This window comes from Cherax quadricarinatus, chromosome 63 (genome assembly GCF_038502225.1).
Source record: "Cherax quadricarinatus isolate ZL_2023a chromosome 63, ASM3850222v1, whole genome shotgun sequence".
Taxonomy (NCBI): domain Eukaryota; kingdom Metazoa; phylum Arthropoda; class Malacostraca; order Decapoda; family Parastacidae; genus Cherax; species Cherax quadricarinatus.
The window spans coordinates 3,031,771-3,058,330 of record NC_091354.1 but is presented as its reverse complement, the minus strand read 5'-3'; the positions used below and the strand labels follow the sequence as shown (position 1 = coordinate 3,058,330).

General features: G+C 39.5%; 1 protein-coding gene across 3 annotated transcripts in view; it reads left to right on the top strand.

The window, feature by feature from the left end:
• The first annotated feature begins 1,255 nt into the window (after positions 1 to 1,255).
• LOC128698245 (uncharacterized) overlaps positions 1,256 to 26,560 on the top strand; it is a 63,485-nt gene continuing 38,180 nt past the window's right edge. Inside the window, exons 1-4 of one of the 3 annotated variants that reach the window (XM_070098568.1) lie at positions 1,297 to 1,414; positions 5,957 to 6,074; positions 6,228 to 6,430; positions 7,443 to 7,571. In XM_070098568.1, coding sequence (XP_069954669.1) covers positions 6,032 to 6,074; positions 6,228 to 6,430; positions 7,443 to 7,571 — 375 coding nt within the window. In that variant the 5' untranslated portion in view covers positions 1,297 to 1,414; positions 5,957 to 6,031. Of the gene's footprint in view, positions 1,415 to 5,738; positions 5,891 to 5,956; positions 6,075 to 6,227; positions 6,431 to 7,442; positions 7,572 to 26,560 lie in introns of those variants that run through there. The other 2 variants (XM_070098569.1, XM_070098570.1) reach the window with 2 other exon arrangements.

Below are 26,560 nucleotides of genomic sequence, written 5' to 3'. Positions count from 1 at the left end.
CTTTAGGTATCTGTCCAGCTCCCTCTTGAAGACAACCAGGGGCCTACTGGTAATGCCCCTTATGGCTGGTGGGAGGCTGTTGAATAGTCTTGGGTCCCGGACACTTATTGCGTTTTCTCTTAGTGTACCAGTGACGCCTCTACTTTTCACTGGGGGTATGTTGCATCGCCTGCCAAGTCTTTTGCTCGCATAGGGAGTGATTTCTGTGTGCATATTAGGAACCAGTCCCTCCAGAATCTTCCCGGTGTAGATTATGATACATCTTTCTCGCCTGCGTTCCTGTGAGTATAAGTCAACTGCTTCCTTACTTACTGACGTAAGCAAGTTAAGATGTCTGATGGAACTTATACGTGCAGTAAACCATAACCTGTTACCTAACAACAGATCAACTCAGGAGCACAAAAACGGGATATAAAGGCAAATGATTCCGACGAAGCAGTAGAAAAAAAAGACAAAATGCAATTATTTTTAGGCCTCCGTGTATATACTATATATATATATATATATATATATATATATATATATATATATATATATATACACACTCAGAAATACTGACCTCTCGGTGTATATACCGTAAATGTATATATTATGTATGTGTGTGTGTGTGTGCCATCTTCGCACAGAGGGTAAATATTTATACACAGGCAAGTACAAATAAGAGACATGTCTGTCTCGCTCTCATCAGACGGAGGATAGAACCCGCACCCCGTCTTATGCTGAATGACCCCCCTGGGTTTGGCACTTAACATGAATTAGTATTATACACAGGTATATATCAGTGTATATACACCAAGAGGTGAACCGTATATTTCGATACCTGGAGTTTACCTGGAGAGAGTTTCGGGGGTCAACGCCCCCGCGGCCCGGTCTGTGACCAGGCCTCCTGGTGGATCAGCGCCTGATCAACCAGGCTGTTGCTGCTGACTGCACGCAAACCAACGTACGAGCCACAGCCCGGCTGATCAGGAACTGACTTTAGGTGCTTGTCCAGTGCCAGCTTGAAGACTGCCAGGGGTCTGTTGGTAATCCCCCTTATGTGTGCTTCTATCAGTATATATTTTTGTGTATATACACTCGAGTTTATTATTTTAGGGGCTAAAACATTATTGATGTTAGTGGAGAAGTGAACGTGCAGTCGATAGGCCTTAAACCAAACTAATTAAACGAGGGTCACTCAATGAGTGGGTCGGCGCAGTGGCTACTCTTGCGGGAGCAAAGGTGACTCTTACATCAGTATGAGTGTCCCTTTCCTCTGCCCTATCACTGCCTCTTGAGTACAAAGGTGACACTGGCATCAACTTCAGTCTGCCCTGCCGTCGCCTCGTCAGTCTATCACTGGTCTTGCTACTGGTAACTCCGCTCTTCCATCATCAAATTTTTCCACTACTTAAGGTGTTTCTTTTGTAAGGAGGTAATATATTTGACTTATTTTTTCCTGTAATATGTTTGCTTGGGCTGAAAGGTGCTCGAGCCTGCATAGTGCTACAATGTTCATATATTTTGATCAGTGGAACGCACAAAAGCCGTAAGGGTCATACAGCACCTAATGAATGGAGGTAATTAGGATCGACTCAGAGAAGGGAAGAATGCAGTTCCTTGAATCAAGAGCCCCACGCCGGCATCAAGGCATTTATATCTTCCTTAAGAAGGGTACATAGTGTACAAAATATGTACGAGTGAACTTTGACTTGTGATAGTGCGTACTCTCGACTTTTCCGTACGTAATACCAATGACTAAGGATGCAAAAAGTAAAAGAATGAGTTTACTAAAAGCAAATGTAAATATTTATTGGATAAGGTATTTTATCTAATGCTGATATTAGATTTTTGATTGATTTATTAACAATATCAGTAAAGTTGTCAAAATTGTGTAAATAACGTCAAATAATATTGGTAAAAGTTATTATTTTAGCAAAATTTAATAATAATGCAATTTGATAAGATTTCGTTACAACTTCCTATTTAAAGTCTTTGGAACAAGTGAAAGACTACATGTACTGCTACATTAGGTTTTTATATGCCATTTTTTTTGGTAATTTTCTCAAATAATTTATAAGCATTGCAGAACTCTGAGTCTGGTGTGAATGAATAGGTGCATTTCAATATTTTAGCCATGATTAAAATGGATCAGAGACTGAGATAAATGCGAATCGTGATGTGAAGGAAAATGTTCTTGTGGAAAAAATATTACCAGCGGGGTGCCACAAGGATCTGTATTTGCTCCTATAACGTTTTTAATTATATAATTGAAGTAACAAGGTATAACAAACTGCACGAATTTGTTTGGAGATTATGTAAAATCTTGTGCAAAATAAATAATAAAAATTACTGCAAATCTTCACAAAATGACATGGACAAACTGAACAGATTGACTGATGGATGATGAAATTTAAAGTTAATGTTATGTAATAGAAATGAGAGGATGCTAAATCAAACCATATAAATAATATAGTTTGTTAAAAAAAACGGGATTATACAAAAAAGGGCTATAGGAGTTAATACAAAATTGTCACCAGATCATATAAATGAAACTGTGAAAAATCCATGCTACACTGGCTAACTGGATAATAGCTTTCACACTTATGGATAGGGAGAGGCTGAGAAAAACTAATTTACAACATGAATTAGGCCAATATATATATATATATATATATATATATATATATATATATATATATATATATATATATATATATATATATATATATTGTGGCAGCTTTGTGGTGTCCACACCTAAAAAAAAAGGTGGATTAGATGGACAAAGTTCAAGAGTTACACAATGGACTCCAGGGCTAAAAAAAAAACTGATAGGAGGAAAATATGATTACAATATATATGGTTATAAAAGGACTTGAAAGTAGATAAAGCATATTTTAATACTCCGAGGATAGGTCTGTTCTTGTAGCTACAAAGAGGTAATTACACTTACTACTCTTCCATACAGCCAAAGGCAACATTAAGCTCATTACCGATATACTGAAGCAAATATATTTTATAATAGTAAACCTTATGTTCATAGTAAACCTTAATAAATTATAACCTAATGATGATACGTATGAAAATTACATATACATTATATTAGCAGAACCTGTCCTTAGTTGAATAGTACTTATCTAAATAAATTGTGGAAGGTGTAAATTTTATAATGAAATACTTGTATAACTCTTCATAATCATCCAGATCAGATCATTTTCAAACCAATGATGCGTAACTCAAAAATATGTAAATATTGCCTCCTCATAAAATCCGTTCATGGGCTATGTTTATGTTATCAGTTAGGCTGAACTGGTAATGAACCATATACTAGCATTATTAACAAACTGTATCTCTTAGAACGGGGAAAAACAAACCTATAGCGAGAAGACGATCAGTCAGTTACGAGTCATATAAGGTATGTAGGTAGGTATAATGTCTGTCAGGAAACAGGGCAGGTGTTGCCTGACGCGGGTTCTAGTTATATGATGACCAGCAGCTGGAGCTTTTGGTCATCTGACCGAGGTCTTTCGCTGGCTTAACGGTACACCCCTTTCAAAATTATGATTTTGATTATAACCATTGAGTTCTTGATTTACCAGTTATATAAGAAATGCACCAAGTTTTTATTTAGGCCTCTTAATTTGAAACTTAAGGACTGGTTTTATATAGTAAATTATGTAGAACTGAACCTAGAGTATCCAAAAAAGTCAGTTACTTATTTTCTCTTGGGTCCTTTTGTTGTATAGTCACACAGTTTAATTTTACACCTACCGACTTCTCCTATGCCCTTAGTTATTTTTAAAGTGTTTTCTGTTAGTTATTTATCCTAACGTACATATTCTCTTGGACCTACGTCCAGGATGAATCTAACTTTTTTCGTGTAATTTTTAGTCTGACGTTTTATAAAAGCTAGACATAAGATCTTGCTGCAGGTAGCCATCGTGCTTGTCTGTAAAAGGAACTTTATCCTTTCATTTATTTTTTTTATTACACATCACCATCAGTTCACCTGACATGCATAGATCGAAGTTATTATTAAGATGTGCTCCTTGTTACACAGAACTGTGTAACAAGGGGGAAGGGGAGTTGTGAATTCCCCCTTTCCACAGTAAACGCATACGCTACCCTACATCAGTATGTCTCATGCGCCCCATTTCCCGCAAGGATGATGTGGAAAATACTGTATATATTTTCCAGAAATACAGTAGTTATATGTAAATAGATGGCCATACTGTATTTAATAAAAATTATATTATCGAAAATGGGAAGCTGCGCCTGCGCAGAACATTCACCATCATTGTTTGAATTGAACAGAACGTTAGTGATTAATGTGAAGAATTTTCGTGCTCTAGAGGTTAAAACTGGGCTGACACGTCTCAGATAGGAGGCGAAATTGTTGGATGTGCATTCCTGCATAATTTGAGTATCAGGCGACAGGACAGGAAAACTCCAGGAACCTCAGATAAGCTGTCTAATTTATGTTTAAATTCTGGCCAGTAAATTTTTCATAAATGTAAGCAAAAGGGGGGGGGGGTCCTGTACATGACATTCATCTCCAGTCAAATTGGTGAGCGATATGAAGATATATTCCTTCTGTTATATAAATGTGTTTATATATAATCATTTTTTAATTTAATATGCAGTCCACAAATTTTTATTTACCAGAATTCCTGGTGATGTATCTTTTATTTATAATTAATAGGTCCAGAGCAACTTGTGGATATGACAGTGGTAGGTATCGAAGGGGGACATTTTTTTTGCGACCTAGGTGTCCCAAATTCCTACTTGTCTAACTGATAAATAATAATTATCTTTGTTCATTTACTGTTATGTACATAATGATACATTCAGATAAATGTAATTTTCCACATGACAACCCAAACAGGGTGTTTGCTGAAAAGAAACTCTTATTTAGCCTATTGATACAGATAGTAAAATGGGTGATTCTAGTAACTAGAAAATTTTCCCCAGTCCTGTAGCTAACAATTATTTGCACTTTAAAGTTTACCGTTTTGGGCCAGATAGTATTGCTTCCGTTTTTCCATTTACTGAAAAGCTCAAGTACCAGTAATAGTCCTTTAGCTATTCCCATGAGTATTTTCATGACAATGGCATATGCCTGTAATGTAATAAGCGTACCAATTACATAACCGAGGAAGAGAACTGGGCGCAAGATACCTCGTGAACTCCACATGTTATCGCCAAGGGTTCTGAGTCTGTAAGGTTGACCATGACATTGTTGTCTGATGCTTTTGATTTGATTCAATTTAGTTCCTTTTGTACAAATCCATACCTGACGGCTTTGTTAGTATAGCAGGCTTTAGTGTTGTAATTAATATACCTTGAATTTTACTAATGATGCCCGTATAGTGTAACTAGGCTAATGTATTGTAGCCAAATATAGTAATGTTAAATATAGTGTTGTGAGCACAAGGCACTACTTTACATATAAACTACGTAGTTTTTATGTATAAAAAGGTAAAAAATAAATGCAGCTTTTAGACAATTTAAGGCAGGTTTAAAGTAATCGTACTACTGTACAGGTGAAGTGCGGCCATAATGACCCTATGTGCAGTTGATATGCTCTTAACCTATCACACCGCATTCCTCTTATACTTGAACTAATTTATTTGACAATAAATTATTAGACTGCCCTTTCTGTAAAGGACAGATAGTAGTAGCTATGTGATTAATCTTTGGACAATTGTTGATTAAGAACTTGAGGGCGCTGATAAGCATCTGATATAAATGCTTCGGGTGTCTGGTTGTCAAGGGCTTATTCCTGGTGTTCGCAGGATACCAGCAAGAATTTCTTAGTGTACAGCTATTTAAGAATTGTCCCAACAGTTTACTGTCTTTACGCTTTGTTGGGGCCGGACATATATCAAGCAGCCTCAACGACTTCATACAGGTGTGTATACACCCAGACGCGTGTGTAGTTAAGTGTTTATATGCTAGGTCTTTTTTTGTATTACAGTACACTTGACTGGTGATATCAACTGTTACCCTTCCCATCGATCGAGGCTATTTACCATCATATCCCAGGAGCTGTATGATGCTTACGTGCTTGGCGCTTCCCCATGAAGATAATAATAGTAAACAAAAATTCGACGACGCAGTGAAATATATTTTAGAAATACGCTACCTTTTGTCAGTTCTTTTATGCATCTTAAACAACAATGGTATGCAATACATATGCTGGACAGTGTTCGAGCCATCTTGATCCCTTGACTGTCTTGTTTTTGCAGTGTGCAAGAAAATGGCAGATGCACAGGCAAGACCACAAGGCCAACAGCACCAACAAGGCCAGAAGTTGGCCCTGGCAGAACTAAGAACTGTGAAATGGGTGGCTTCGCAACCTCTTGTGAAGGAGGCTTTCACTGTCGTCAAGCCACGGTACATCTCACTAAAGCAAGTCGCCATACTAGGCTGGTTCATCGTCTTCTATGAGGTAAACACAAAGCATCATGCATGTCTTCACCTTTTTCCCAAAGTTCCATTTTTTTTCCACCTAGAAGCTGTTACCCTACTTCTGTACATTTAAATGCCTGACATAGGCAATATCTTAATGATTGCTTTGTATTCCAGATCATTATATTATAAAGAATTAATGTTTGCTAAATGTTATATAATACATACCATCTATCTAGCTTCGGAAGTCAGTCACAATTAAGTAATTATTCTTATATTTATTTTTTACTGAGCTACCCTACACGAAATTGTTTATTTTAGATACACGTAATGATTCATAAGTATTATTTTAAGACATTTGGACCGAAAACAAAGATAAATGAACTTTGTGTATAATAATTGGTTTAAATGCAGAGAGGAGTAGGAAGGAAAAATATGCTAAAGGAATACTTCATACTTATAAATATAAGTAACACTGAACACGACTGAACAGAAGCAAAATTAGAATTACTAATTCGTTTAAGTGACAGTTCATGTGAGATATTTACCTCGCAGTCCACGAAATTGCAGAGATGATCAGCTGTAATGAATGTAGGTGTAGACATTTGAAGGAAAGACTGGGAACCGTGCTCTTACCTTCACCACTATACACATCCACAGCCACCTGCTTGCTGGTGTTTCTTTTATCTTGTGACTTGTAGCTAACAGCTGACACTTTTAACATTCAAATTTGTCCATTCGGTCAATCATTGCTTTTACAATTACCGAATTCCTTTAGGGACCTCTGATAAATGTTAACCCTTTTGATAATAATTAAATAGATTTAATTTATGCAAGTTATTTTTAACTTCGGGTAATAATATATTTTTAGATATATTAGTGTGAACTGTATACACCAGTACTTCGTAAATTTTAAGACACCCCTCTTCTGCTACCATACGTGGTAAATATAGAGATTGATGTCACATACTTATGCAATTAATATTTTTCTCTCTCCAAAACTAAGCGTTAAGAATTGTGTATATATTTAAAATGGTGATTTATTTACATAGATGGTGTTCGTGTGGTGGTGGACCTTCGCACACAACCTGCCATGGCCAGGACTGATGCTCTCCATGCTGGATCAGACTGACTCCTTGCTTGTACGTCTACTGGACTTCGCACAACAGAGGCTGGAGTGGGTTAGTGGACAGATAAACACTCGGGTCCTGCCCTCTCTTACGCCATACATGAGCAGGCTTGGGGAAAACAGGCTGCTCAGTAGCGGCAAGAAGAAGTAATGGGAGTTAAGGGCAGGACCAGCCCGTAGCTTCAGTGCTGTCTTGTATATGTGTGTGGCACGTCAATCATACTCCTGTATTGGCATGTAGTTCTGTGTAGTGCTAACCCCTGTGTTGTATACTTACACGACCTCAGTGGGATTTTTGTTCGCAAGTGGAATGTGGTTCGGTCTTTTTAACTGCCCCATTAGGTTAAGACTTCAGGGCAGCGAACAACTTTATTATAACACTTTCCTAATTATGGCACCATCTGAGCTTATATTTTTTTCATAGCAGTTTATTCCCCAGTTAGTGTTTTAAAATTTACAAAAGAAAAAATATTGACGAAGCTTTATTGAGCGACTAAAATAATTTTAAACTTGTGCAATACGCTGCCTAAGTTGTCGAGAAATTTGGGCAGTTTGTCGTGTTATTTTCTTAACCACAGAATAATATACTGCTTTTGAAGTTTCTTATGATTCATAGGTCATTACATGTTATTAGCAAATGTTAATTATCTAAATAAAACATACTCTTTTTCAGTTATGTCTTTTCATAACCGCAAAGAAAATTCAATGAAACCATTAGGTAATGATGGAGGTACAATATACTGAAATATTTACACCCTCACTCTATTCTTTTCCTTCCTTTATACAGTAATTTCATTAACTCAAAATGCGGTTGGCTTGAATTTAAAAATGTTCCATTCATGTCTGTAGCCTACGTTAAATATATTTGCTAAATTATGAGATGATAAATTTTACAGCTGTTAAAAAAATATTTTTAAAGCATTTTATAAAATTCGAGTTTCGACATTTTTCAAAGCAAGGCTGAGACTGCCACGTGTATTATGCTAAATACAGGCACGCTTCAATATAAATTGCCAGTTGATTTGTGTAACACGTGTGCTGTTTATATTGTGCATGTTGTGTAGCAATGTAGTGGTCACTCACACTGCCTTGACTTGTATTATCAGAACAAAGGTTCTATATCGACACTGATGAAAAAGGCACTTGTGCAACACCTGGATATCTTAATTTGAAAGACGTTTCGTCCACCTGGGGTTTTATCAGCAAGTCTAATAAGTTGGAAGTAGGTAAGTGATGCAGCGGTAGTATATTATACTGTAGTAGGCACACAACCCAGGAGAGGTCTACTAGAAGTTTGTTAGGTTTGAAGTGAGTCCTAGAAAAATAAAAATATCCAGATGTTGCACATGCGTCTTATTCATGAACCTACTTTGTCTTAATGACTCTTCTTGCATGGCCTTGTTGCTTGACCTGCCACACTTGTCTTGTACGAGGTGTTACTTGGGTATGTAGTCTCAGTATCACGTGAATTCACTTGAAACCCGAAATACTTGTGGGGGTGAGTTAAAGTAACATTAACTTTTGTGATGCATTTGGTAACGTAATTATTTACAATGGACTATGGAATTTGTGGTGGTGTCACCTAGGACAGGTCTTAAAAATAAAATCTCTAAGTTCTCACTGATATTTTCATCTTCAGCACCTGAATTTTTTCGATAAATTTAAATCAGAAACCACCTGACATGTTTTGTGGGGTAATTTTTATGTGGCCTGGCATTAGTTCTAAACTTTATGGTCTAGCTTCAAAAAATATTTTTTGTTTTAAATTTGGATTAAACCACGATTCGTCATTCACCGTTCTTGGAATTTATCAGTTATGTAAATTGCTGTACATTAATTTTGAAGTTTCAATGCCTGGTAGTGTGGGGCCATTGTATCAAGCATATCTCATCTGGAATCATAGCTATGTTAGCAGATGGACTGTATCATCTCAGTAGTGAACATAATTTTAATTATGTATACAGATTTGGCATTCTCCACTAAGTCGGGAATATTTAAAAGTACTAAGGTACGTGTAGGAACATGACAATTTTTTGTTATTAAATTTTAACTATCCATTGTCTGCATCGCTCTTGGGCTGTGTAGACCCCCTTGCCTGACGCTCCTCAGTAACCTGACAGCAGTGGTACGAGGAGGTGGTGTTGTGTCTCTGTTGACACCGCTGGGAAATTACTGGTGTTGAGATGGCGGTTTGTTATCGCAGACGCGTTAACACTATTGGTATTGAACTGCTTCGAGGTGCGATTACACCTAGTTCAGCTCAGATACTCTTACCCAAGATAATCAGGGAGACATACGGCATACAAGATAGTGAATTGTATGGGGTAGCGCTGAACGGAGCGCATAGAGTATTTGTGAAACTGCTTGCTGCGACAGTTTATGAATCGGTGGTTACGCGCTTTCAAGATGTGTGTTTTGACGTTACTCCTGCTGTGCGTGTGAGACTGGTGGATGTGTCTCGATATTATACCTGGATAAAGTTGAGGAATGTCCCCTTCGAGGCAAACGAAGCTGACATCAGAAACGTATTTGAGAAATATGGAACTGTGCATTCTGCCCAGCAGGGTAAGTGGATAATGGGTGCCTATACAGGTATGCCGGAAGGTACATTCAGCCTTAAGATGACGTTGCGCCAACCCATACCGTCATATGTGTATCTTCAAGATTTTAGAACACAGGTAATGGTTTTATATCCTGGACAGCGGCGTACGTGTCGCATTTGTGGAGAGTATGACCACATAGCGGCGGCATGTGAAAAGAACAGACGCGTGACCAAACCTGTGCAAGAAGACGTAGCCCCAGTCACACGTGATGAAGGTGAGCATCGTTCGTCAGAGGAAGGGCGTGGTCGTTTGTGGAGTGAGATGGTGGAACAGGCTTTTCGAAATGAGAGTGAGTCCTTCCCTCAGCTGCCTGCACCTGAGTCGTTGCCGATATCATCTACTGGATTGGTACCCCGGCATGATGTGTTGAGTATTGGTCGAGAGACGAATGTCGGTGAGGATTTAGACGAAGTCTTAAGGACCTTGTCACCGCAAGTGGTGGAAGCACCGTCTCCGGAAGACGTAGCTGGAGACTTTCTGAGTCCGGATTGTCAACAATACGAGACTCCGCAGAAGGACGACGAGACTGGGACATCGGGAGACTTCATACCTCATTGTGAGGTGGATGTTGAGGTACACCGTGAGGCTTCCTCGGATCTTGACATGGAGGATAAGAACGTTACTAGGAAACGGGCAGCTACGTCAGATTCGGATGACGTACTGACGCCGGCACAGAGGACTGGGAAAAAAAAACTGAGAGGATGGGTGAGGGGAGGGGTGGGGAGGGGGGGGGTCATGAGGGACGCCATCGCAAGAAGGGAGGCGAATGGGAAGGTACTGTAAAGAAGACACATAGACGTAACAAATCAAGTGGTGAACCACGGGAGGAGAAGAGGAAAGGGTGGAAAATATAACAGGCCTTAGGTGTATGACTGCTAATGTTAACGGTTTGTGTACTAGATTAAAGAGAGATTGGTTGAGTAGTTTTCTTAGCAAACATAGAATTGATGTTCTCTTCCTTCAAGAACACAATTTCAAAGAAGGAGACGTGTTGCAGGTTGCAGGTTATACAGTACTGACCCTGCCAACTATTCGTTTGAAAGGTGGTGTGGGTCTTTTAATAAAAGAGACGAGCCCGTTTGTGTTGCAGAGATGTGAGGGGGGTGGGGGGAGGGTGTTGCGAGTGGATGGGACTTGGATGGGAAAGCGTGTATCCTTGGTAAGTGTCTATGCCCCTGCGGAGAATGACACGAAGGTTCGAACGGATTTTGTGTGTGAGGACCTTGTTTATTTTTTGCGTGGTCTTCCGGAAGTAGCGATAGTGGGGGGTGATTGGAACTGTGTCATAAGGGCGGCTGACGTCGAACCCAAAGGGGCTGGGCATGTGTCTGCACCTCTCAGAGATTTGTTGAGGGATGTTAAGTTAAGAGATGTGTTTGGGGGAGGGGTGTGGGAAACAGAACATACTTTTATCAGAAGGGGATATGCTGCAAGGTTAGACAGAGTGTATATTTCGCAGGGAGTAGTTGTAAAGTCTTTTAATACGGTGGAGACGGTCTTGTCAGATCATAGGGCAGTTGTAGTGGAGGTAGGGTGGGAGGGAATGGCCGAAATTTATAGGAATTATTGGAAATTAAATATTAGTGTGTTAAGTGATGAGGAAGGGTTGGAGGGTTTTTCTATGCTGTGGAATGAGCTTTCAAGGGAAGCTCAGGAGGTGGAAGACATTGTAACGTGGTGGGACTCGGTGGCAAAGGAAAGGATAAAGTCCTTTTATGTGAGGGAGGGTAGGCGTATAAATACTTTAAAATATGGGCTAGCGAATTATTTAGAGGATCGATTACGAAGTTGTTATGGGCAGGGATCGGTTAGTGGTGTTTACCCCATGGACGAGATTGTAGACATAAAAGAGAGCTTGCGAACGTTGCATAATGAGCGGTTTCAAGCGGTGAGGGTGCAAGCAGGATTAGAAGAAGTTTTGTGGGGAGATAGGCCATCCGCGTGTGTGTTGAGACAACAAAAGCAAAAGCAGGCGCTGACGGCAATCCCGAGCTTGGAGGTAAACGAGACGATGGGAATCCATAGAGCAGGTCAAGTGATACGAAACACTAAAGCTATGAGTGCATATGCGGATACATGGTATAAAAAACACTGGACTAGTAGTGGCGTGGATGAAGTGGAATTAAGTAAGGTGTGCACGTATGCTAAGTGCATTTTGGGTCACAGTGATAGGAAGGCATTGGGTGGGGTTATTACTGAGGAGGAAATTGAAATTGCTTTACACGGAATGAGGAAGGGCAAGTCCCCGGGTATTGATGGTTTACCAGTGGAATTTTATTTGCAGCATTGGGAGTTGATTGGGAAGTTCATGGTAAGATTATTAAATTGTATGAAGGAGAAGGGTACGTTAGGGGATAAGCAGAATACGGCAGTTGTGGTGTTGGTCCCGAAAGGCAAAGGGCAGCCAAACCTTGGGAAGTATAGGGCGATATCGTTGCTCTGTGCAGACTATAAGGTTTTCGCAAAAATTTTGGGTAATAGGGTAAAATGCGTGGTGGGGAGGGTCGTTTCGCCATCGCAGTATGGGTTGCCGGGCAGGTCGATGTTAGAAGGTCACGGGCTTATAAGAAGTTTTGTGGAGTCAAAGGGGGGAGGGGAGGGGGCGGCTTTACTGGCCTTGGACTGGCGAGCCGCCTATGATAGAGTGGAAAGAGGTGCACTGCAGAGTATTCTTCGGAGACAGGGTTATGGAGAAGAAATAGTTGGGTGGGTAAACACACTGTATAAGGGGGCAAAGATGAGGGTACAAATAAATGGGTGTATGGGGACGGACTTTGAGATGGGTAGAGGTTTAAGACAAGGGTGCCCTATGTCACAGATCTTATTTGCGTGTTTTCAGGATCCCTTTTACAGGATGGTTGAGAGCACAGTTAGTTCCCGGGGTGGGGGTGGGGTAGGGGAAGGGGTTTGTTGGCCGGCATTAATAGGTTATGTGGATGATACGACTGTTTTGGTGTGTGAACGAATGTCTATGAAAGGGTTGGAAGATGTTGTGCGTGTGTTTGAACGTGCCACGGGTATGAAGGTAAATAGTGAAAAGTCGATGATCATGGGGTTGGGTACCTGGAAAGGGGGTGGAATGGTGAGCTGTAACGTGGTTAACACAACTGCGATGTCATTAAAGATTTGCGGTATTATTTATAGAGACGATTTGGATGTGGCGCGGGAGGAAAATTCAGTAAGGACGTTGGAAAAGGTCATTGGTCGTCTGGGTGTTTTGAGGCCCCAACATCTCACTCTGGCCCAACGTGTGATTGTTGTTAACGTTTTATTGTATAGTAAGGTGTGGCACGTTGCGGCTGTATTCCCAATTCCAGGAACAGCGATCAATGGAATATTGAGAAGAGTATTTACCTTTCTGTGGGGATCGAGGTGTGATTGGTTAAAACGTGAGGTTGTTATGTTACCTGTACGTCGAGGAGGTTTAGGATTGTTGGACTTAAAGCGTAGGGTGAAATGTGTTTTTCTAAAGTGGGAGGTTTGGCGTGTGGGTGTGATGGCGGGAAATATAGACCAAGTATATACGAGGGTGAAAAAGTGGTATAGGGGAATGGAGTTAAGGGAATGTGAGATTGTACTACGAGCTTTGTTGATGGTAAAGGAACGGAGGAACATTCGCATAAGGGTTTTAAGTAGGTTACTAGGGGGTACGTGCGCAGCTCCAGTAGAAGGTTTGTTCCCCATGTACTCGTGGGAAAATATATGGCTCCGATTTAGCAAGTTGAAATTACGGCCTAGGGTGCGTGAAGTCATGTTTCGTTTTTTACATGGTATATTGCCGTCAGGGGCAATACTACGATCCAGAAGAGTCGTGGTGGGAGGCGGGTGTGGGTTTTGTGGTGGGGAAGACACGGCTTTTCACGTTGTCTATTTTTGCGAAGGTTTAGAAGATGTCAGGAGTTGGTTGGGTAGGGTGGTACAGAGGGTGGGAGGCAGAGGAGTGCAGGTCCTGCGTGCGTTAAGTCTCGACATCGGTGGATTAGACCAGGACGTTGAACGGGCTTTAGATTATATTATCGTGGATTACATTTATATTTCGTGGGTAATGCGGGGAAAATGGGTCAGTGAGGTGAGAAGGCGTGTCCTTGCAATAACGTTTTATCGTACAATGTGTAGGAATAGGGAATTGTATGGGAGGAGGTGGGATAAGGGTTTTTCGGACGGTTATAAAAGGCTCACTCTTGAAACCCTTGTGAATCTGTGATAAATATACGGGCATGCCGAATAAGTTGTCGTGTAGGTCAGTGGGCAATAGCTGGCTCGTCTCTTGGGGGGAAGGATGTGAGTTGCGTGAATATGAGTTTGGGCATGAATGTTTTTTAGTTGTTATGGATGTGTGGTTGTAGATTCAGGGGTTAGGGTTACTAACTCACTGACCCTTTTGTGTACAAAATGACTGGGGTGCCTTTACATATTTGTTATGTTTTTTGATGCTTCCTTTGTGTAAAGACTCGTATTCTTGAGTCACTAGTTTTCTTAGTTTTGTTTTTGATTGTGTTATGGAGGTCCAGATATTTGGGCATATGAACGTGCATATGTATGTGTATATGTATGTATGTGTATATGTATGTATGTGTATATGTGTGTATGTGTGTATATGTATATGTATGTATGTATATATATATGTATGTATATGTATGTATATGTGTATATATATATATGTATGTATATGTATGTATGTATATGTATATATATATATGTATGTGTGTATGTATGTGTATATATGCATGTTTTATCCCTTCCCTGTTACTGTTCAATTAGTCTGTGAGTCACCAAAGTATTAAAGGAATATAACACGTGTACATTACCCTGAGTTATCCAATTGTATCCTATAAATATGTAGCAACATTGTGATTTTTGTTTGTGATTCAAACGTAGTTCATAGGTATCAAGATTGAACACTTATGGAATGGATGGAAATTGCTGACGATTAATATGATCGTCAATTTATATAATATTTATTATGTTAATGAATTTGTATTAGAGTAAATCATTGAATTTGTGTCTAAGTTGGAATTTCTATAATCAATTGTATATGTTGTATGCAAATTACATAAACTATTGTTTAAACATCGATGTAACATGTTTGTATGATGTGCATGTAGGTTATAATGGGTTAAGTGGTGTTTCCACCAGTGTTATATTTGTTACGTATGGTGATGCTATTTAATTTTTTTTTAAGCAGCCTTGTTTTTATGATGTTTTAAATAAAATATAAAAAAAAAAAAAAAAAAAAAAAAAAAAAATTTTAACTATGCGGTTAATTTAATCTGGTGGGATTTTTTGCTTGTTTGATTAATTTTATTTCTTTTTTTGTTGTTAGGTTTAGCACTTGTGTTAGTGTATGTGTATATATTTTTATTGACAGTGCTGAACAAAGGTTACAATGCTCACACGCAGATAAGTAAAATCTAGGCAAGCACTTGTTTGTCTCCAAATAGGTAGAAGAGGCTGTGAGCTAACAAGTGGATACAGTCTCCAAATAGGTAGAAGAGGCTGTGAGCTAACAAGTGGATACAGTCTCCAAATAGGTAGAAGAGGCTGTGAGCTAACAAGTGGATACAGAAAAACAAAACAGCGTAAGCATCTATTACAACGACGTTTTACTCAACGAGACAAAACTCCCTTTCAACGAAACGTTATAATAAAGTATGTCGTTGTTTTGTATGTCTTTTTCATCCACTTGTTTCCCCTCAAATTTAAAAAGCTTACCCGTGCATGCTGGATGCTCAAGCACCAACCTCTTAAAGCCTCCTTCACACGTTCCTTCAGACTTCATGCGACATCTCCTACAGCCTGTTATTCCTTTCATATCACATATTCTAATTCCTTCTCTTATTTTCTGCATAATATTTACGGCATATTGATCTGTAAGACATCTCATCTATTGTATGATATTACCGTTCCAGATTAATTTGATAGATTTATGATGAACCCCATACCAATCCTGTGGGCAGTAGTTACAAGATTACAAAAGCACATAATGGGTTAAGAACTAGACCGCAACACTTTTTGGTTAAGCAAGTCACATTTTCCTTTTTTTTTTTTACATTTACTGAGAAACTTACTTTCCGGAAGCAACAATGATTACTTTGTTCACCCATCTCTGATTCACCTCGTAGTGGGAGATTTTTAACAATTACAATAAAATTTCAAATTTGCCCCTAAACAGTCTAAACTTGTAGGTCATAAGATATATCAGTCATGAAATACTGAGGCCACTCAGAATATATTTAACATGATTTACCGGGAATGTGACTAAAAGTCGCGATTAATTAATCAATGTAACTGAACAAAGAGTAGACTTAATCATACACAAATAACCTGCACATAGGAAAGAGAAGCTTACGACGACATATCGGTCCGACTTCGACCATTTACAGTCACACTGACACAAAATCTAAGATTAAGTTAGGTAGGTTTGTCAGGAAACAGGACAAGTGTGCCTGACGAGGGTTATCTTATGATGATCCACAGCTGGAGCTTTTGGTCACCTGACCGAGGCCTTCAGTTAGCTTACCTGCCCACCCCTTTAAAAAATGTTGTTATATGGCTTACCTAACACAAAAGAGAGAGGAAGCCAGTATATATAGGCGAGCAGGACGGGACGGGACCAGGAGAGGAAGGAAAGAGTGGTGGTAGTGGTAAGGCTAGTGTGACAGTCATAAAAATAAAATAAAAGCATTTAAAATGATAGATTAATAATCCGGGTGGAAGATTAGTTTTAAATTAATATCTTAATTTACCTGACACTGGGTCTCCTTACCGTGGTGGCAAGGTTTGAGCTGCCGAAGTGCCTAAGAATTTAGGTAAGCCAGTTTTCTGCCTAAATAGTAGGAACTTTCCACCTTTTGTAAGTCTTTATTGGCTTGCACCCAATGACTTATGGATACAGTGTAAAACTGCGGTTAGTTATCTTCGATTTTTTATTATACTGCGATTATGATATCCGTAATAACAGGACATTAGTCATGACAGGAGCAAAGTAGTTTAGATAGGGCATTCAGATACCAGCAAATAAGTGTAGATAGCAGCAAATTAGACTAATTGTAGAGAATTATGATAGCAGCAAATTGTTAAGACAGCTGAAAATCACACAGGCCAACTACTGTTGCGTTTAATAAATTCGGTACAAGTAGGAGATAACCTATTTGGTAGCCAGGAGGAAGATCTCTCTATTTTTTTAATTTTAATCTAATTCCGTGCAGCAGACTAAATACGAGGCTGGTGTAAGCCATGCCTGCTACCTCACTGACCATCTCATTGTGATATCTTGAGACTCTCTAAGAGCTCTTTGTGTCCACAAGCGTCAATCTCCTATCCCGTGTCTGGTACCCATTTAAACATAAGTGAATATCTAATTTATTGATCCATTTTGATTTACTTATTTGTATTCGCTTTCATTACTGTATTTTTTATTATCCCTGCCCTATATATCCCAACAGGAGACATGACAACTTGTTCCTTCTAAGTATCTAGGCCCAGGTAATATTAGTCAGGAAGATATACCCAACTAATTTGTATACTTATTTAAAGTTGTATACAAAATTATTTCATACATATGGGAACAACTCGTCACTGATGATGGTTGAATAGTGGTTTATGGTATTATATGAGAACAGTCTTTTTGAGAGGTGACTAGCAGTGAAAATAAATAAAAGGAATAGTTTCTCGCTAAATTGTTAGACGGTATGTATTTTGGGTTTGAAGTGGAGGCTTCAGTCAGCGATATATCATATATTAACATCTATCTCATATTATCAGTACTATTATATCTAGTTTCATTATTAATGAGTTTCACTGCGACTGTTTATAACAACGTTCTCATATTTCCTTTCCATTGGCACCACGAGTAGTTTGAAGACAATAATAGGAAAAGAATTTTAAATGAACTTAAATGACTTGAGACTCAGGGAGATCAACACTGGTCAGTCAATCTATTATCATTCTATCATGCAGGAGGAGCCACATATCTATGGTGCATCCAACAATATCAGCATACACTTGGATGTCACTGCCGCCCGACACCAGCTGGGCTACAAATATCTCTGGAAGGCCAAATCACCAGCTTCTATAGACATAACTAAATGTGAACTCTGTCAGAAGCCCTATTGTCACACCCTTCATCATTATGTGCTGGAATGTGAAAAAGTTAACGAATTTAGAGACAAGTCACTCAGAAATGTTCAAAAAATGTCAGAATATTTTATCCACGGTGGTATATTACCTACCATTCTGGAAAAATACCCTGACTTTGCAAACTGTAAATAACTCATAACAGCTTAAACTTGTCTAAATTCAACCATATCCTGCTAAAATAGTATAAATAATTAAAAAAATATATAAACTACATTGTAATGATTTGGTCATGAATTCATGTCTGTATAAAGAACTCTGCGGTTGTAACTAGACATAAACATGTTCATTACCACTGTAACTTGCTTACCTACCATAACACTGGTGCCCAACCCCTTGGCCTATTATGTGCCTCTGTAATCTTTTGACTACCGCCCACAAGTCCGCTATGAGATGCTTAATAAAAATTATGTACATCAATTACATGAAGTAATTATAAAATAGGAAATGACTAATGTCTTTCTAATGATGTAACAATGCTCAGTGGGGTCTGACAAACACCCATTGTGACTTCTATAATCTTTTTTTTTTTTTGCACTATCGCTCACAAGACGAACATGAGGTGCACAATAAGCTAGCCACTCAGGCGGCACAACTAAAAACTAACTGCATAATAAAGGTAGTAAACTGAGCACCACCAGGAAAGAGCCAGTAAGACTCACGGCAGCGCGGTAAGGTCTCTTGAGCCAAGGAATTTGAACTGCCCTCACCTTCCTCGGATCAAACCTGATTCCCACTCCCATTCCTCAGGCACTTATGACACCTACGCCTTTAGCGCTTCTCCATGATTATAATATAATAATACCACCTCTCACCGTGGCACGGTGGAATATGAGTTGCTTAGTGGAAAGAGGCTCTTTGAGAAGGGCGTAATTGTAACTGATTCTCTATCATCCATAAACGCTCTTATTCAAATTCAAATTCAAATTCAGAATTTATTCTCTTTAAGGATTACAATGCTGAGTTTACAGAATTTGGTTATTGTGTGGTTTACATGTAGTAAAATAATAATTACAGAGTGTACCACTAGAACACCTAGCATGGCTAGGCATTTCGGGCAGACTTAAATTAAATCTTAAGTTTAAAATATTACAAAATTATGAGGTTAGTTGGTATTATGGCTAAGTGACTAAATACTAGTTTGTGAGTTTAGCAATGTGAATGCTTTTGTTTTGGCACTATACATGTTTCAGTATTGGAGTATCACAGGCCAACTTATGACTAGTTAAGATTCATTATTTTGAGATTGAGATTGATATTTCTGTTTATGGTCAAATGGGTGAGTGAGTGTAAGTGTTAACCACCAGGTGGTATTCGTGTAATTAGTTGACAGGGTGTATCAGGGAGATAAGATGTTTTCTGATGGTAGTTTTGAAGGTGATGAATGTGTCTGCAGTTTTAAAATTTTCAGGTAGGGTGTTCCAGATTTTAGGGCTTTGGACATACATTGAATTTTTTAAAGGTTTAGTCGGATACGGGGAATGTCATAGAGATGTTTGTGTCTGGTGTTGTGCCTGTGGGTTCTGTCGCAACTATCAAGAAAGCATTTTAGGTCAAGGTTAATATTGGAATTTAAGGTCCTGTAGATGTAGATTGCACAGTAGTAAGTGTGGATGTACTGAACAGGGAGTAAGTTTAGATCTATGAAGATTGGGGGGGGGGTGTTGCCAGGGATGGGATTTAGTGATTATTCTTACTGCAGCTTTTTGTTGGGTTATTATTGGCTTTAGGTGTGTTGCTGCAGTTGAACCCCAAGCACAGATAGCATAGGTGAGGTATGGATATACAAGTGAATGGTATAGTGTGAGAAGGGCAGTTTGCGGCACGTAGTATCGTATCTTGGAGAGGATCCCAACCGTTTTGGATACTTTTTTGGTTATGTGTTGGATATGGGTGCTGAAGTTCAGGTTGTTGTCGAGGTATAGGCCTAGGAATTTGCCCTCATTATGCCTGGCAATTAGAGTGTTGTCGATCTTAATGTTAATTTGCGCATCTCCTGCTCTGGTACCAAACATAATGCAGTAGGTTTTGTCAGTGTTAAGCGTAAGTTTAATGGCTGTCATCCAAGTCGATATTTTGATCAGCTCCTCATTAACAATGGTGTTGAGGGTGGCAAGATTAGGGTGAGAGATGACATAAGTCGTGCTGTCAGCAAAGAGAATGGGGTTCAGGCGTTGAGATACGTTTGGGAGATCATTGATGTATATGAGGAAGAGCAGGGGACCAAGGACACTTCCCTGCAGACCTCCAGTGTTGTTGATGCTGTGTCTTTAATGGTGACATACTGATACCTATTAGTAAGGTAAGATTTGAAATATGCAAGCGCATGGCCTCTTATACCATAATGGTCAAGTTTGTGGAGTAGGATGCCGTGGTCTACTGTGTCAAAAGCTTTTCTTAGGTCAATAAAAATTCCTAGTGGATATTCCTTATTTTCCAATGTTGTGTAAAGCAGATCTAGCATTTTTATGATTGCATTGTTAGTGCTTTTATTTTTCCTGAATCCAAATTGGCAGGGGTTGAGTATGTTTTGTGCTGTTATAATGAATATAGTCTCCTGTGCACGAGTTTCTCAAAGATTTTGGATAAGCAATGGTAAGTTTGATATTGGCCTATAGTTGTTTAAATCTGTAGGGTCACCACCTTTATGTATTGGTGTAACCCTAGCCGTCTTGAGTAGTTTCGGGAAGGTGCTAGTTTCTAGTGACTTGTTAAAAAGTAATGAGATAGCATGCGAGAGGACATGGGCCACTCTCTTGTACCATAATGGTGGGACATAAGACAGATTCCCTGAGTTATTTTTAAGTGACTTTATAATCTCGGTGACTTCCGTGGGCTCAGTTGGAGCAAGGTAGAAGGAATTTGGGAAATTCCCATCTAGTTAGTCCCCGGCATGGGCATTGGTACGTGGGATTTTATTGGCGAGATTAGAACCTATGGTTGAGAAGAAGTCGTTTATCTTGTTAGCTGTGTCAGTGGGATGCAGTGGTGTTTCATTAAGTTTAGTTGGGACAATATTCTTGTTTTTTTCAGTTTGTGGGTCCCTAGAATCTGAGAGAGTGTTTTCCAGGTCTTTTTTGTATCTCCTCTTGTGTCAGTGAATTTACTGGAGTAGTATAGTTGTTTGGCTTTCTTTATTACTTTGGTGAGGACTGATGAATAGTGTTTAAGAATATCTTTGTGTATTATGCCCTGTCTATATTGCTTTTCATATTGGTGTTTCTTATCAATGGATTTCAGAATGGTGCTGGTTAGCCATGGGCAACGAAGCTGTTTGTTTGTGATCTGTTTCGGTTTGATAGGACAATGTTTGTTGTATGGTCTAAGTAATTTGTTAAGAAAAATGTCTGTCCAGTCATCAATACCATTGGCCTTGGAGAATTCTGTAGGCCAGTCAACAGTCTCTTGGTCAGCTGTGAACTTCCTTATTGAGGCCTCATCATGGAGTCTAAATGAAACTTTGTTGTATTCAAGTGGTGGTTTACTAATGTTTGTCAAGAGGAAGGTAGGGTAGTGGTCTGTAGTGCTATCTGTGATTATCCCTGATTTAAGGGGGGCTAGTATATTGGTCCATATGTGGTCTATTATGGTTGCACTTGTTTCAGTGAGCCTGGTTGGTTTAGTTATTGTTGGTATGAGAAGTGTGTTGTTCATATTGTTGATGAAATCAGTTACAGGCTGATCATCTAGTAGGCCAAGGTTGATGTTGAAGTCTCCAGCTAAGAGAAGGTGGTGCTTATTCATTTGTCTGTTTGTTATTAGTGCCTTTAGTTTCTCACTGAAATTTGGGATGTTTGTGTGGGGTATCCGGTAAATGGCACCGATTGTAATAGGCGTCTTAAGGTTTTTTACAGTAAAATTAGCAAAAATGTATTCTCCATATTCATCACTAAAGCAAGTGGTGCTAATACAAGATAATTGGTTAGAGTATTTTTTTTTTTTTTTATTATCACACCGGCCGATTCCCACCAAGGCAGGGTGGCCCGAAAAAGAAAAACTTTCACCATCATTCACTCCATCACTGTCTTGCCAGAAGGGTGCTTTACACTACAGTTTTTAAACTGCAACATTAACACCCCTCCTTCAGAGTGCAGGCACTGTACTTCCCATCTCCAGGACTCAAGTCCGGCCTGCCGGTTTCCCTGAATCCCTTCATAAATGTTACTTTGCTCACACTCCAACAGCACGTCAAGTATTAAAAACCATTTGTCTCCATTCACTCCTATCAAACACGCTCACGCATGCCTGCTGGAAGTCCAAGCCCCTCGCACACAAAACCTCCTTTACCCCCTCCCTCCAACCCTTCCTAGGCCGACCCCTACCCCGCCTTCCTTCCACTACAGACTGATACACTCTTGAAGTCATTCTGTTTCGCTCCATTCTCTCTACATGTCCGAACCACCTCAACAACCCTTCCTCAGCCCTCTGGACAACAGTTTTGGTAATCCCGCACCTCCTCCTAACTTCCAAACTACGAATTCTCTGCATTATATTCACACCACACATTGCCCTCAGACATGACATCTCCACTGCCTCCAGCCTTCTCCTCGCTGCAACATTCATCACCCACGCTTCACACCCATATAAGAGCGTTGGTAAAACTATACTCTCATACATTCCCCTCTTTGCCTCCAAGGACAAAGTTCTTTGTTTCCACAGACTCCTAAGTGCACCACTCACTCTTTTTCCCTCATCAATTCTATGATTCACCTCATCTTTCATAGACCCATCCGCTGACACGTCCACTCCCAAATATCTGAATACGTTCACCTCCTCCATACTCTCTCCCTCCAATCTGATATTCAATCTTTCATCACCTAATCTTTTTGTTATCCTCATAACCTTACTCTTTCCTGTATTCACCTTTAATTTTCTTCTTTTGCACACCCTACCAAATTCATCCACCAATCTCTGCAACTTCTCTTCAGAATCTCCCAAGAGCACAGTGTCATGGTTAGAGTAATAGACTGCAATACCACCCCCAACTTGGTATGGTCTGCAGTTGTGGATTGCTGTGTATCCTGGTAGAGGGTAGATATCTATTGTGTCCTGCTTAAGCCAGGTCTCAGTAAGAATAATGCAGGAGAAGGGTGTCTTTAGTGATTCAAGGAGTGCCGGGAGGTCATCATAGTGTTTGCTTAAGGACCTAATGTTGTAGAAAGTACTGATAGACTTTTAGCATTGTTTAGGATAGTGCTGGCTTGTGATGCTGTGTAGTAAAGGCAGTTACTTTCAAATAGGTTTTGATTGTGTGTCAGATTATGGAGGTTTAGATCAGGGTCAACGTGATCAATCATCTTCTAGGTTTAAATTATGGTTATTTATATCCTGAGTTGTGGGTTGAGTTTTAGTACTGATATCTGTAGTGGTGGGAAGTTTGGACAAGTGTATAGCTAGAGTATTTTGGTCATGTAGAGTATAGTCACTAATACACATAATGGAGTTGGTGTTGTCTATGTGTTGTGCTGGAATGAGCTGAAGTACAACTAGGTATAAACTAATAATATAATAATACAATTTAAAAATAGCACAAGACTCTCACTTGTAATTGCACTAAGGTCTAATGTAATGACTTTGGTATAGTCTATGTATTGATAGTCTATGTATTGAGCTAGAATGAGCTATAGTACAACTAGGTTTAATCTAATAATATAAAAATACAAATTAAAAATAGCACCAGACTCTCACTAGTAATTACACTATGGTCTAATATAATGAATTTGGTATTGACTATGTATTGAGCTAGAATGAGCTATAGTACAACTGAGTTTAATCTAATGATATAAAAAAGGGACAAGACTCTCAATTGTAATTGCAGTTTTTTTTTTTTTTTTTTTTTTATATTTTATTTAAACCATGACATTACAAAATATAATATGTAAAACTCATTTAAGTCGATAATTAACACAATCCTCCCTACAGCTAATATTACACACCACACTTACAACTCCGTGTGGGTACACCCCCCCCTCCCTGCTCCCTCATCCTATCACTTAACCCAAACCTGTTGGAGCTACCCAACAGAATTACATGATATGAACAACACTTTTATATACACATCCCTCGAAATGGTACTTAATAATCGACTACAGACCATACAATGCATTGCACTGAACATATTATACAGACATATTACCCCCCCCCCCTCCGTGGTTATCCAACCACCCCACTATTTACAACCTAACATACTATAAACAATGAATGTTGCCTAATCTAAAGTCACACAGCAATGATCCAACATTAATTTATGTAATTGTCCTAATGGTTCAGTTACATAACAATATGTATTACATAACAATGGTGATATAGAAAAGTCACAAAGACATACAAAATTACTACAAAACCATAAGAATAAACTTAGTCTCAAAATCCAACACATGTAAGCCTTTACACATTTAAACATGCAATTCCAGTGTTAAAACAATAACACAGCTTCAACTATGACATTCAAGCTCTATACAGCTTATATGGACATTACATAGTACTATTGACAACAGTACAATACAACATAAAATATAACCATGACATAAGTAACACATAAAGACTGTGCCTAGCACGCACCTAACCACAAAAACCTATAACACCACTGTTGCCCAACTTTATTACACTATCTGACGTGCATTAACCTCTTTACTCTCAAAACAAAACTGAATTGCAGAACACCAGTGACGAACAATAATGCACAGACATTAATACAAACATATCACATCATATCTCTGGACACCGTGCATGATCACAGCATCAACACTATGCAGTGCAAGGCACCTAGAAAAACAAGTTGGAGCAAATACATGCAATTATTATAGCAAATCTCCAAATTACAATGTCATTACCGTAAATCAATATTACCACACACAATATGTATAATAAGTATAAAGTCCAGTCACACAAAAACTGGCCAGCTCCACAGGTGCTAGCACCCGTGGTCCACATATTATTCACTCATGCATCACTCATCCAACACTCTCGCAAAACTTTTGTTATCCATTACCAGGGAGGCAACCCTGTTTTCACCCCTGACTTCCCTACCCCAGCAACACTTTCCAATCATACCCTCCCCTCCCTCGTATATTACAAGTCTAATAAAACCTGTAACGTAAGTTGCCTATATCCCTCTGAAAAATCCTTCACCCACCTCCTCCCATAAATTTCCTTATTTCTACATACCGTTTTATAGAACGTTAACGCTAACACCCTCCTCTTCACCTCAGTAACCTGTTTGCCCCGCAATCCCCACACTATATAGATATAATCTGCCATAATGTACCCCACAGCTCTGATTACACTTTCCTCCCAACCCCCCACGTCGAGACTTAATGCTCTCAATACAGAAATTCCTTTACCTCCTATCCTATTTATCACCCTATTTAACCACCCCTTGACACTCCTCAGTCCATCACAAAAATATACTACATGAAAAGCCGACTCCTCCCCACCACATATCCCCCACTCCCCCCCCCCCCCCCGTCAACGACTCGTCTATCCCGTAGAACCACACCCGACGGTAAAATGCCATGCAGAAAACGATACATTACATCCCGAACACGAGGTTGCAACCTCATCCTACTCAACCTATTCCATATACTTCCCCATGCATACATGGGGAAAATTCCCTCTACAGGCGCTACAACCCTCCCGGCTAACAATCTACACAACCTACCTATTTTAACCTTTGCTGGCTCTCGATCCCACGCCAGAGCCCTCAACACAGTTTCACACTCATGCAACTCAACTCCTGTATACATCCGTTGCAATCTGTTATGGATCCTGGCCAAACCCCCCCCACCCACACTTTCCCTCATCACCTCCCTTTTAATGAAGACACATTTGACCCTCCGCTTTAAGTCCAGCAATCCCAGCCCCCCCTTACTTACAGGTAACATTACCACATCCCTCTTAATCCAATCACAGCTCGAACCCCACAAGAATTTAAAAACCTTCCTAAGTATGTTCGTTATTGCTGGCCCAGTTAATGGGAACACGGCTGCCACGTGCCATACTTTGCTATACAGTAAGATATTAACAACAATGGCACGCTGCACAAGGGTCAAATGATAAGGTCGCAATGCACCCAAGCGTCCCTGAATCCTTTCTACCATCCTAAGCGAGTTTTCCATGCGTGCCACAGGTAGATCGTCTGCATAAATAAGACCGCAGATTTTTAACGAATGCACCTGCCTCCTCACAACTGCACTACCCCAATCAACCCTACCCGCCCAAGCTCCTAACCCCATGACCATCGATTTATCTGAATTTACCCTCATACCAGTTGCCCCTGCGAACATTTGTACTACCCCGTCTA